General features: G+C 62.5%; 1 protein-coding gene across 1 annotated transcript; it reads right to left on the bottom strand.

Moving 5' to 3' along the window:
* Positions 1-1004: 1004 nt before the first annotated feature.
* Positions 1005-8458, bottom strand: PRRT1B (proline rich transmembrane protein 1B). Its single transcript, XM_008249062.5, has 4 exons — positions 7995-8458; positions 4076-4536; positions 3301-3444; positions 1005-2061 (listed from the first exon to the last, which is right to left on the bottom strand). Exons 1-4 carry the CDS (start codon positions 8002-8004, stop codon positions 1912-1914), a joined length of 765 nt encoding a protein of 254 aa, XP_008247284.4. The 5' UTR covers positions 8005-8458; the 3' UTR covers positions 1005-1911.
* Positions 8459-12582: the final 4124 nt, after the last annotated feature.

Below are 12582 nucleotides of genomic sequence, written 5' to 3'. Positions count from 1 at the left end.
CCGCGTGGGAGACCCGGATGGAGTTCCAGCTCCTGGCTTCAGCCTGGCCCAGTGCTGGCTGTTGTGGCCATTTGGGGAGTGAAGCAGCAGATGGAAAAATCTATCTCCTCTCCCTCTCCCTCCCTGCCTCTCCCTCTCTCCACCCCTCTCCCTCCCCCCTCCTCTCTCCCTCCCTCTCTCCATCTCTCTCTCTCCCTCCTTCCCTCTCTCCCTCCCTCCCTCTCCCCTCTCCCTCTTTCTCCTTCCCTCTCCCCCTCCCCCCTCCCTCTCCTCCCTCTCCCTCCCCCCTCCCTCCCCCCTCCCTCTCCCCTCTCTCTCCCAACCCCCCCCATCTCTTCCCTCTCTATAACTTTCAAATAAGTAAGTAAAGATTTTTAAAAAGAAAAAATGAAAGAAGCTGGAAACATGAGGTGTTTGGACGAGATGAGGCAGTGACCCAGAGACACCAGCAGCCGGTCACAGGAGCGAAAACGACAAGCCACGCCCACCCGACACAGGTGAGGTCACCACCGCTGGCCTCCTCTGGGACAGGAAGTGAAGGTCAACCCAAGTCACCCGGTAACAGAACAAGCTCGATCGTTTCTCAGCGGACACCGGGCCATCATACACCCAGTGTCCAGGCAGGCTCGCTAAAGAACGGGGCTGGCACCTCACATGGGCACCGGTTCCGGACCCGGTGGCTCCGCTTCCGATCCAGCTCTCTGCTGTGGCCTGGGAAAGCAGTGGAGGATGGCCCAAGTCCTTGGGCCCCTGCACCCCCATGGGAGACCTGGAGGAAGCTCCTGGCTTCAGATCGGCACAGCTCCAGCCACTGTGGCCATCTGGGGAGTGAACCAGCGGGTCTCACAGAACCAGACCGACCTCCCTCCCTCCATCCCTCCCTCCCTCCCTCCCTCCCTCCCTCTCTCTCTCTCTCTCGCTGCCTCTCTGTAACTCTGCCTTTCAAATAAATAAATAAATAAAAGAAAATACATCAGGGAAATGTTTTAAAAGACCTAAATAAATAAGAGAATTCACTGTGTTTATTGTAATGGTCCACAAATTAGTCCGGATATAAAACCACACCAGGCAAAAATCCTTAGCGTGTGTGAAAGCTGACAATAGATTCTAAAACTTAGCAGAGAGCCAAAGGACTTTAAATGGCCAGGACCCTCACAGACGCTGGTGGGCTTGATCCACCCAAGGTCGACTGCCCCCGAGGTTCACAAGGGAGTGGGGGCGGGGGCTCAGGTCAAAGTGAGCCATGGAATCCGCTCCAGGCAGGTGCACCTGTGCAAACCAGCCAGCGCCACGAGCTGGGCCGCGTGGTGAGCCGCGAGCGGGGCCGTGTCCGGTCAGCCACGGAGGGAGGGCGCGCGCCGTGGAGGCAGCATCCAGCTGATGTGCCCTTGCTTTCACCCACTGACACACCCAGGCTCACACAGGCAGCTGCCAGGGGGAGAGGGCGTGGCAGCCTGGGGCCGCAGCCCACACAGGGAGTCCTCGGGGCTCCTGACGCGGTTGCGGGCGTCCTGAGGGGGAGACCCAGGAGCGGATGGGCCCCGGGCCAAAGGCTCCACGCGATGGGCGTCCGAGAAACACATCCAATACCGCCCCCGCTGCACGGCACACATCCCAGGACGCGTGAGCCGACGGGGATGGAAGCTCCTGGCAAAGTCGCGCCAGCCCGGCTGGAGGTGGGGTTGGCAGTCGGACGGCCGCAAGGTCCCTCAGAACAGTGCCCGGGGGAGGGTGAAGGCCAGGGCCCCAGGGCCGCCTTGGGGGAGGCACCGAGGACACCTGGCTCAGGTGGGTGCCCCAGTCCCGCAGAGGTCTGAGCTCAGAGGCCACTGCCCAAAGCCACAGCAAAGCCGCCCTCTCCTGGCCCCTGGGTCCCCTCCGCAGGTGTCAGGGACGGAGGCGCGGCCGGGCTCAGGGCAGGTAGAGGGCCACCACCACGTAGATGACCCAGCTGGTGGACACGAAGAACCCAAACAGCAGGCTGAAGAGCACGAGGGCGCGGGCCTTCCGCGAAGCCGCCTCGGCCTGGCTCAGGTCGCCCCTGCCCAGGGCTGCGCGGGTCTGCAACAGGGCAGGGCGGGGTCAGCGGACACACAGGGCCCCTGCTCCCACCCCAGCCCGGCCCGGCCCACACCATGGGCCAGGCTCAGGCCACAGACCGGAAAACAAGCCCTGGGAAGTTCCGCGACTGCGCGTCACGGCCCCAGCCTCATCCCCTGCAATCCCTACAGCCCCCCCACCCCGAGGTTGGGGTCGCTGCGGCCCCCACTCTGAGGGGAAGGACAGCGGCTCCGAGAGGCCGAGTGACCAGCCTCCCAAGCCCCACCTCTCAGCCCTCCTAACAGCCATGGCCCCCGTCCCAGCCTGCTGATGGCCGTGCACAGGGGGGTGGCCAGCTGAGTGAGGCCGGGGGCCACCCAGTCAGCCCTGGGCACCGTGCTGAGCCAGCCTACTTCTGTCTGGCAGAATGGCGTCACTCTGGCTCACTGGGTCCCCAGGTCCAGGGCTGTGACCAACAACATCAAGAAAGACGATGGGAGGGTGATGGAGGAGTGGATGAGTGACAGGTGGCTGGATGGCTGGATGGACAGATGAGTGATGGATGGATGGGTGGGTGGGTGAATGAGTGACAGGTGGATGGGTGGGAGGATGAGTGACAGGTGGCTGGATGGCTGGATGGACAGATGAGTGATGGATGGATGGGTGGGTGGGTGAATGAGTGACAGGTGGATGGGTGGGAGGATGAGTGACAGGTGGCTGGATGGCTGGATGGACAGATGAGTGATGGATGGATGGGTGGGTGGGTGAATGAGTGACAGGTGGATGGGTGGGAGGATGAGTGACAGGTGGCTGGATGGCTGGATGGACAGATGAGTGATGGATGGATGGGTGGGTGGGTGAATGAGTGACAGGTGGATGGGTGGGAGGATGAGTGACAGGTGGATGGATGGGAGGATGATGGATGGATGGATAGATGGATGCATAGTTGAGTGATGGATGGATGGATGGGTGGGTAGATGGATGGATGACTGACAGGTGGATGAGTGACAGGTGGAGGAGCAAGCCCCGCCCTCTGTTAGACGGACATCCCCGAGGGCAGCCCCGAGGCCCCCAGGCTCAGGCTGTATCCTGAACCGGTTAGCTCAACTGTCAGAGCAGACCCGGCGGCACAGGCGGACACAGGAGAGGAGGGCGTCGCCGTCCGAGAGGGGCAAAGACCCCACGAACACCTGGGGCCCGCACTGGCCAGCGGCTCGGCGGCCTCCACGGGGGTCCTGGGTGGCCCCGGCAGCTGCCTACCTCGTAGGAGTACACGATGGCAATGCACCCGGTGAGCAGGCAGCAGAAGAGGGTCACCAGCACCGACTCCACCATGTAGTCCTTGGGCACAGGCCTGCGATCCACGGCCGCGGGGGCGGCCACGCCTGCCACAGGGCCATTGTACTGGGGGCGAAGCCACGCGGTCAGCGCAGTCGCTCAGGCTGCTCCCAACCCCCAGCCGCGGGCCTGTGGGTCACTGCAGGGACAGGGCAGGGCCTCCTCCTGCCTCTCCTCCCGGCGCCCCAGCCCTGGCCGCACTCAGGGGGTCCACTCTGCTCGTCTCCACCGCACCCCCAGGGGGGCTGCAGGCCTCCAGCGGGTGGTTTGGCCCAGCGGTTAAGATGCCCGGAGCTCACGTGGGAGTGCCCGGCTTCCTCGCCTGGCTCCGGCTCCTGACGCCGGCTTCCTGCTACTGCGCACCTGGGAGGCAGGGGGACGCCTCGGGGAGGGACCACGATGGGGTTCCCGCCTCGGGCTTCAGCTCTGCGGGTACTTGGAGGTCGAGCCAGCGGACTCTCCCGTTCCCATTCTCTCTCCCCCTCCCCCACCATACAAGTAAATAAAGTTTACAGACATAGCTAGGTCTCCTGCACCTGCACCCCGCCCCCGCGGGCCGCTCACCGTGGGTCCCCCCTCGTGGCCCGGGGATCCTGCCCTCTCCGCGCGCCCCACCTGCGGGGGCTTCCGCCCAGCCCTCCACCCTCCCCACCCCCGCCCAGCGCCCCGGCCCGGAGGCAGCGGGGTGCGCGCTCACCACGGGGAAGGGGAAGACGGCGCCGGCGGCTGCGGGCTGCGGGAAGAGCGGCTGCGGGGCGGGCGGCGGCGGGTACAAGGCGGCGGGCGCAGGCGCGGGCTGGAAGACCACCGGCACCTGCGGGAAGGGCGGGTACAGCAGGTGCACGGCCTTGGGGTCGGGCGGCGCGTACGGGGGGGGCTCGCCCACGAAGCCGATGTGCGGCGCCCCGCCGGCCGCCGCCTTGGGCCCGGCGCTGGCCTCTCCGGCGGCCGCAGCGCCCACCGCGGGGTCCTCCGGCGCCGGCTCGCTCCCCTCGGCCGCCGCGGCCGCCCCGTCGTCGCCGTGCGGGCTTCCGTCTTCCTCCAGCAGCTGCGGGCGGCGCGGCAGGCGCGGGAGCGCGGGGTGCTCGGGGCTCGGGGCGTCCGCGGGGCGCTCCGGGCTCGGGGGGTCCTCGGGGCCGCCCCCTTTGGTGTCCGGGCCTGGGGAGAAACGCGGCGGCTGTGAGGCCCCGGGGCCCAGGCGGGACCCCCGCCTCGCGCCCCGCACACACAGGCCCTCCGAACCCTGGCCCGCCTGGGCACCCAGCGCCCTCGTCTCCACCGCGGTCCTCATGGACCCTAATGGGAAGGGCAACGACGGCACCGGAAACCCGAGGCTGCCGTCGGGGGACTCCGCTCCGAGCCGCACCTATGGGGAAGCGGTTCCCGCCCCCCGCGCCCTGCTGCCCCCGTCTATTGGACCAGAAGAAAGAGCATTGGCCTAGGGCAGCCTCTGATTGGCTGTCCTGAGATAGGGCGCCCAGACAGGCTCAGCCAATCGGATTCTTGGCTTGGGGTTGGAGGCGGGAGGTTGGAGGGGGGCGGCGCTCAGGAACTGCCACTCCTGGCTGAGTGACAAGGAGCGGGGTGGCGGGTGCAGGGGAGTGGACAGGGGCGGTGGGCCCAGCAGCTTGAAGGGTCCTGGGCAGGACTCAGCGAACCCTGAAGCCCCTGCACCTCCTGGGAACCTCCTGACCGGCAAAGCTCCCGGGCGGCTCAGGCACGTGCCTGAGTAGGGTCCTGGGGAGGAGACCCCTGCCCTGAGTGGTCGCTCACGGCCCCACAGCAGGGTGGGCAAACCTCCAGCTAGCGTTCAATTAAAAACACAGAGAAAGATCAAAATTGGGCCCGGTGTTGTGGCAGAGCCGGTTAAGCAGCTGCCTTGTAACCCGGCATGCCGTATAGTGCCAGTTCGAATCCCAGCTGCTCCACTTCCAATCCAGAGCCCTGGTGGCGCACCTGGGAAAGCAGAAGAGGGTGGCCCAAGTGCATGGGCCCCTGCACCACGTGGGCGACCCGGAGGAAGCTCCCCAGCTGTTGCCACCATTTGGGGAAGAAACCACTGGATGGAAGACCTCTCTCTCTTACTTTTAAATAAATAAAAATAAATCTTTAAAAAAACAACAATCACCAGAGAGAAGCGAACAGGAGCTCACCATCACAGGCCCTACAGACACTAAAAGGAAAAGGAGAGAAAACGTGATAGCCCACACCAAGGAAGCCGCACACGGACTAGCAGCAGACCCCAGACGGCTAGGTTAAAACTGGTAGCCCACGTATAAGATCTCTCTCTGTGTGTGTCTCTCTGTAGCACTCTTCCTTTAAAATAAATGTTAAAAATAAGCCATTTTTGAAAACCCTAATGCTGTTTATAAGATCACTCAGTGGATGTGTGTCTCTCTGTATCGCTCTTCCTTTGCAATACATTCTAAAAATAAATAAGCAATTTATAAAAGTTAATATCCCATTTATAGCAGCACTAGAATAAATGGAAAACATCTAGGAATGAATCCAGTAAATAAATCCCAAGACAGCTACCCAGAAAAACGACAAAGCATGGGGTGGGTGGGGATGGGGGTGGGGTGGGCATAGCCCTGGATAAGCAGGGATCCGCCCTCAGGAGGAGACGCTCGGACAAGAAAAGGAAGTGAGTGCCAGGGGCTGGCACTCAGGCTGCCTGGACCCCGCATCCCAGGCCAGGGGGCCTTGTCCGGGTCTCAGCTCAGCTTCCTGCTGGTGCCCACCTGCTCAGTTCCTGTTGCCCCGTCTGGGGCTCTGGGTGCCGGGCTCTGGCCTGGCCCCGCCCTGGCTCCTGTGGCCACTTGGGGAGTGAGCCTGCAGGTGGAAGGTCCCTCTGTCACCCTGCTCTCTAAATAACCCATCTTGTAGGGGCAGGCAGTGTGGCACAGGCAGTGAGCTGGAACCGCTGGGGACACCCGCATCCACAGCAGAGCGCCGCTGTGGCGCTGTGTTCAAGTCCTGGTTACTCCACTGTCTTTTTGTTAAGATTTATTTTTTACTTATTTGCAAGTCAGAGTTAGAGAGAGAGAGAGGGAGAGAGAGAGGTCTTCCATCCACTGGTTCACTCCCTAAATGGCTGCAACAGCCAGGACTGGGCCGATCCAAAGCCAGGAGCCAGGAGCTTCCTCCAGGTCTCCCACGCGGGTGCAGGGGCCCAAGGACTTGGACCATCGTCTACTGCTTTCCCAGGCGCATTAGCAGGGAGCCGGGCCAGAAGTGGAGCAGCCGGCTCTCCAACCGGCACCCATGGGGGAGACCTGGAAGAAGTTCTCATCTCCTGGCTACAGCCCCAGCCGTTGTGGCCATCTGGGGAATGAACCAGCAGATGGAAGATCGCTCTCTCTCTCTCGATCTCTGTCTTTCAAATAAATATTAAATAATAATGTTTAAAAAAAAAAAAACTAAGTATGCAGCAACAAAAAGGACTGGACTGGACACACGGCTGAATCTCCAGCTCAGCTGTGGTGCACCCGGGAGACAGCAGGTAGGGCAGGTAGCTGGGCCCCTGCCGCCCACCAGAGAGACCCAGACGAGTTCCTGGTGCCTGGCTTCCCGCAGCCACGGGGGAGTGAACCAGAGAACGGGCGATCTCCACCTCCTCTCTTTGCCTCTCAAACAACAACAACAACAATAATAATAATAATAAAGTTTGTGGACAGTGGAACCCAAGGACTGGCACAAAAAGTGCGGGGTGCGGGCCTCACTCCTCCGTCATCCCGCATGTCCCCCGCAGCAGAGCTGTGACGTTGGGGCCACTCAAGCACCTTGGGGCGCCGGGACCCCCTGCCGCGGGTGGGCGAACCGAGGCTCCCGCAGGCGCGGAGCCTCAGCCGAGCCCCGGGCGCCGGCCCCCGCCCCCGCCCCTGAAACAAAAGCCGCAGCGCCCGGGTCCGCCAGGGCCAGCCCGGGCCGGGGTGGCGCGGAGATGGCACCGCGGGCCAAGAGTCTGGGGCGGGGCTGCGGGCGCCTGGGCCCGCGACACCTGAGCCCCCGGCGCCCGGCGGCTCCGCAGGAATTTAGGGCGCGACGCGGGGCGGCGGGGGGAGGGGGCGCCTCAAGGCCCGGGCCGGGGTGGGTGGGGTGCAGTCGGGGGTCGTTGGAATCAGGCCGGCGTGGGGTGGGGGTCTTTGGAGCCAGGCGGCGGAGGAGAGTGGGGAGGGCGCGGGGGTCGTCGAAGCAGGGGCGGGGGTCGTCGGAGTTGGGCCGGGCCTCCCCATCCGCTTCGGGAGCCGGACGCGGGCCGCGGCGGGTGCGCCCCCTCCCAACTCCCGGAGCCCCTTCCCCGCCAGCCAGGGGCCTGGGGCGGCGGGCGGCGGGCGGGCCTCGCTTCCCCGGGCTCGGGCGGGACCGTCGGGCGCGGCCCGGGCGCCCCGGCCCGGACGTCGCCGCGGGGGTCCCCCTCCCCCGGGTCCGGGCGCTGAGGACCCCGGCCTGGCTGTGAACAAAGCGCGCAGAGGCGACCGCTCCTCCCGGGCCCCGCCGCCGCGCCCCCCAGCCCCGGGCTCCCCGCGGCGGCCTGCGGTGGGGGGTCCCCAGCTCCGGGCAGGGGGCGTCGCCCGCGCTCGGGCTCCCCCGGGCCCCGGCCCCGCGGCGCTCACCTGGCTCCATGGCGCGTGCGGTCTGCGGGGCTGCGCGGCTCCCGCCGGCGCCTCCCGTCGGGCCCCGGCTCGGCTGCGCTGCGCTGCCGGCTCGGGTTTCCTGGCGCGGCCTGGCCGGTTAATAATTGACCGCGGTGTTTGCCCGCGGCGGTGTCCGTGCCTCGCGCCGGGACGGCCTTGCCCTAGACCCGGGCCGCGCCGGGAGCAGGGAGGGCAGGGGGCCCCGCGCGCGCCCCCGCGGAGAGACGGCAGGGAGCGGTGGGGAGTGGGGACTCTGCGGGGTCCTTTGTACCTTTGCTGCGAGAGAAGCCAGACACGTAGCCATTTATGTGAACTCTGCAGAGACGCAGAATGAGGCGTGCGGGAGCGGGCGGTGCAGCCTGGTGGTTAAGCCCTGCCCTCAGGCCCAGCCCCAGCGCCTGGCTCCGGACGAACCGGCCATGCAGCGGCTGAGTGCCTGCCACCCTTGTAGGACCCTGGATCCCACTCCGCCCCAGGCGCTTGGGTGACCAAGGAGATGAAGGTGTGTGTGTGCATATGTGTGCGTGTGCGCGTGTGCCCCTTCAAATCAAAATAAAATCAAGCAATGTGCCACCTCTGCTCTGCTCGCTGAAGCAGCCAGGCTGGGGGACTGGAAGCCGCTTGAAGCCGGTGACCCGGAGAGGCCGCTGGACCTGCCGCAGCTCACAGCCACGCCTGAACACTGGCCGCCGAGTTCCGGGGTGGGCAGCTCCCCTGCTGCGCTGCCTCAGCGGTCTAGGGCCTGAGTGTCAGGAGCGCACTTCACAACGCTTCTGGTAAAGAAAAAAAGAGTTTCTGGAAGCGGAATTCACAGACAACTTTATTTGGGGGCGAGAAATGTTGAAATTCGTGCCTCTGCCTTGGGAAGGTCTTCAAAAAGCAGATTCCAAAATGCTCTTTAAAAGGATTTATTTGAAGGGGAAAGGAAGGGGCAGCACTGTGACACAGCAGGTTAAAGCCCCGGCCTGCAGTGCCAGCATCCCATGTGGGCACCGGTTCAAGACCCGGCTGCTCTACTTCCGATCCAGCTCTCTGCGATGGCCTGGGAAAGCAGTGGAGGATGGCCCAAGTCCTCGTTCCCCTGCACCTGCGTGGGAGACCTGGCAAAAACTGCTGGCTCCTGGCTCTGGATCAGCGCAGCTCCAGCCGTTGTAGCCAACTGGGGAGTGAACCAGCGGATGGGAAGACCTCTCTTTCTGCCTCTCTTTCTCTGTGTAATTATGACTTTCAAATAAATCTTTATTTATTAATATTCAAATAAATAAAAAGGGAGGAGTGGGAGGGAGAGAAAGAGAGGGAGATCTTCCATCCACTGGTTCATCCCCAAATGGCTGGGGTTGGTCCATGCTGAAGCCAGGAGCCTGGAACTCCATCCAGGTCTCCCACGTGGGTGCAGGGGCCCAAGCCCTTGGGCCGTCTTCTGCTGCTTTCCCAGGCGCATTAGCAGGGAGCTGGATCAGAAGTGGAGCAGCCGGGACGAGAAGCAGCATCTACATGGGATGGTGGCTCTGCAGGCTGGGACTTTAACCCTCTGCACCACAGTGCCCGCCCCGAGTAGGCCGTTTTTAAATTTTTGTTTATTTATTTTCATCCAATTGAAAGGCAGAGTGACAGAAATAGCGAGGGGAAGAGAGAGAAATCTTCACTCAAAATGCCAGCAACAGCCAGAGTCGGGCCAGTCTGCAGCCAGGAACAGGCGGTCGGGGCCCAGGAAGCTGGGCCATGATCTGGATCGGAGGTGAGTGGGGAGTCGGGCCGGCTCTGACACTGGCTGCTGGCGTCCTGGGCCGTCTGTGCAGGAGGAGGCAGCCTTGGGGCGGTGCAGCCAGGTGCAGGGGGGCAGGGAGGTGAACCTGTCAGCAGCTCACAGAAGCCCCAGGGAAGCTAGTCCCACCCACCGAGTCTGTGGATGAGAAAATGAAATCTCCCAGGAGCTGGAAGCCCAGGACTGTTCCCCCAAGGGGCACGGGCTCACCTTCCACCTCCCCACGTGGTCCAGAAATGTGCACCCTGCGAGGCAGCGGGTTCCTGCCACCCGCCTGGGAGACCCTCACTGAGCTGTGGGCTCCTGGCCTTGATGTGGCCCAGCCCTGGCTGTTGTGGGCATTTGGGAAAGAACCAGCAGATGGAAGATTCTCTCTCTCTGCCTTTTTTTTTTTTTTTTTTTTACAGGCAGAGTTAGACAGTGAGAGAGACAGACAGAGAGAAAGGAGAGAGAAAGGTCTTCCTTTTTCCTTTGGTTCACCCCCCAAGTGGCCGCTACAGCCAGCGCGCTGCACCGATCGGAAGCCAGGAGCCAGGTGCTTCGTCCTGGTCTCCCATGCGGGTGCAGGGCCCAAGCACTTGGGCCATCCTCCACTGCACTCCCTGGCCACAGCAGAGAGCTGGCCTGGAAGAGGGGCAACCGGGACAGAATCCGGCGCCCCGACCAGGACTAGAACCTGGTGTGCCGGCGCCGCTAGGCGGAGGATTAGCCTAGTGAGCCGCAGTGCCGGCCTCTCTCTGCCTTTGACATAAAATACAAATGAAAGCGCACACACACACACACACACACACACAGGGAACAGTCCACCAGGAGCAAGTGTGCAAGACCGGGCACACGGGCTCAATCAGGAAACAGCTGAGGGCAGCTGGCTGGCTCCGGAGACGAGGGAAGAGGTGGAAGCCAGCTGGAGAGTGCAACGGCTGGAGTGGAGCTTGGGGGGGTGGGAAGGGGAGAAGGCGTGGCCCCGGGACCACCAGAAGGTGGGCCAGGAGCCCCCAGGGGCAGGTGACAGGGGTCACGTGGAGAGCGGATTTAAAGTCAGTCGTAGAAGGGGCACGCAGCCACAGTGCTCGGTCACCAGGTGACAGCGACTGGGAACAACGCAGGGACAGAGCTCTCACCCCCACGGGCAGTGTGCCCACGGTCCGGGGGCTCTCAGAAGCCACAACCAAGCAGATGAGGCCTCCGCTAGGGAAGCGGCCCACCCGCGGGAGGAGACCCAGCCCCAACCCCACCCACACTGCCAGGGTCCCCGCCATCCCACGCAGCCCGCCTGCCAGACCCAAACAGACAGTACAGAGTAACCTGCAGAAACAGAGGAGGCAGCAGAAGAAACCTCCATTTCTATTATACAAATTAATTCATTATTTGAAAAGCAGAGTGACAGAGAGAGAGAGAGATGGTTCTTCCATCCGCTGGTTCACTCCCCAAATGTCTACAGTGTTCGGGCTGGGTCAGGCTGAAGCCAGGAGCCAAGAGCTTCATCAGGGTCTCCCACGTGGGTGCAGGGGCCCAAGCACCTGGGTCATCCTCCACTGCTCTGCCAGGTGCATTAGCAGTGAGCCGCACAAACGTGCAGCAGCCAGGACTCTGACTGGTGCTCATGTGGGAGGTGGAGTCCAAAGTGGCAGCTTACCCCTAACTTTAAGACAAACTGTGTTTAAGATTAGGCCAGCACTGCGGTTCAATAGACTAATCCTCCTGTGGCGCCGGCACTCCAGGTTCTAGTCCCGGTCGGGGCGCCGGATTCTGTCCTGGTTGCTCCTCTTCCAGACCAGCTCTCTGCTGTGGCCCGGGAGTGCAGTGGAGGATGGCCCAAGTGCTTGGGCCCTGCACCCCATGGGAGACCAGGAGAAGCACCTGGCTCCTGGCTTCGGATCAGCATGGTGCGCCGGCTGCAGCGGCCACTTGGGGGGGGTGAACCAATGGAAAAGGAAGACCTTTCTCTCTGTCTCTCTCTCTCACTGTCCACTCTGCCTATCAAAAAAAAAAAAAAAAAAAAAAAAAGACAAACTGTCTTTAAGATTAAATAAGGGGAGGGGTGGCAGAGGATTAACCCACTGTGCCACAGCACCAACATCCGTACGGGCGCCGGTTCTGCTCCTGGCTACTCCTTTTCCGATCCAGCTCTCTGCTGTGGCCTGAGAAGCAGTAGAAGATGGCCCAAGTGCTTGAGCCTCTGTACCCACGTGGGAGACCCAGAGAAGCTCCTGGCTTCGGACCGGCTCAGCTCCGGCCGTTGTAGCTACTTGGGGAGTGAACCAGCAGATGGAAGATCTTTCTCTCTGTCTCTCCCTCTCACTGTCTGTCACTCTCTACTTCTAAAAGCCATCACCTGCAGTGCCTGCATCCCATATGGGCACCGGTTCGAGTCCCAGCTGCTCCACTTCCAATCCAGCTCTCTGCTATGGCCTGGGAAAGCAGCAGAAGATGGCCCAAGTCCTTGGGCCCCTGCACCCGCGTGAGAGACCTGGGAGAAGCTCCTGGCTCCTGGTTTCAGATCAGCCCAGCTCTGGCTGTTGCAACCATTTGGGGAGTGAACCAGCGAACGGGAGACCTCTCTCTCCCTCTGTAAGTCTGCCTTTCAAATAAACAAATAAGATCTTAAAATAAACAAGACATACACTGATAGATACATGCAGGTGTGTGTGTGTTGGAGAGAGAGCAAACCAGTTTGTCTGTCTCCTATTAGGGTGTCTCAGCGTCCAGCAAGGGGCCGCGAGGACCTTCCTCCTTCCGAACGCCTGGGTGCCATCTGTCCTGTTTTGTTTCGTTCCTAAAATTTGAAAGGCAGAGTGACAG

This window comes from Oryctolagus cuniculus, chromosome 1 (genome assembly GCF_051225735.1).
Source record: "Oryctolagus cuniculus isolate XC-2025 breed Fujian yellow rabbit chromosome 1, ASM5122573v1, whole genome shotgun sequence".
In the NCBI taxonomy this organism is placed as follows: domain Eukaryota; kingdom Metazoa; phylum Chordata; class Mammalia; order Lagomorpha; family Leporidae; genus Oryctolagus; species Oryctolagus cuniculus.
Note: the sequence above shows the minus strand (reverse complement) of the source record. Positions and strands in the feature narration are given on the sequence as shown.

Bases quoted from the DNA above. Each gene is read 5' to 3' on its own strand.
- PRRT1B (XM_008249062.5), bottom strand. The intron at 3,445-4,075 runs GTGAGCGCGCAC...CTTCGCCCCCAG, and splicing joins CCGTCTTCCCCTTCCCCGTG to TACAATGGCCCTGTGGCAGG. The intron at 2,062-3,300 runs GTAGGCAGCTGC...GCCCTGTTGCAG, and splicing joins CCATCGTGTACTCCTACGAG to ACCCGCGCAGCCCTGGGCAG.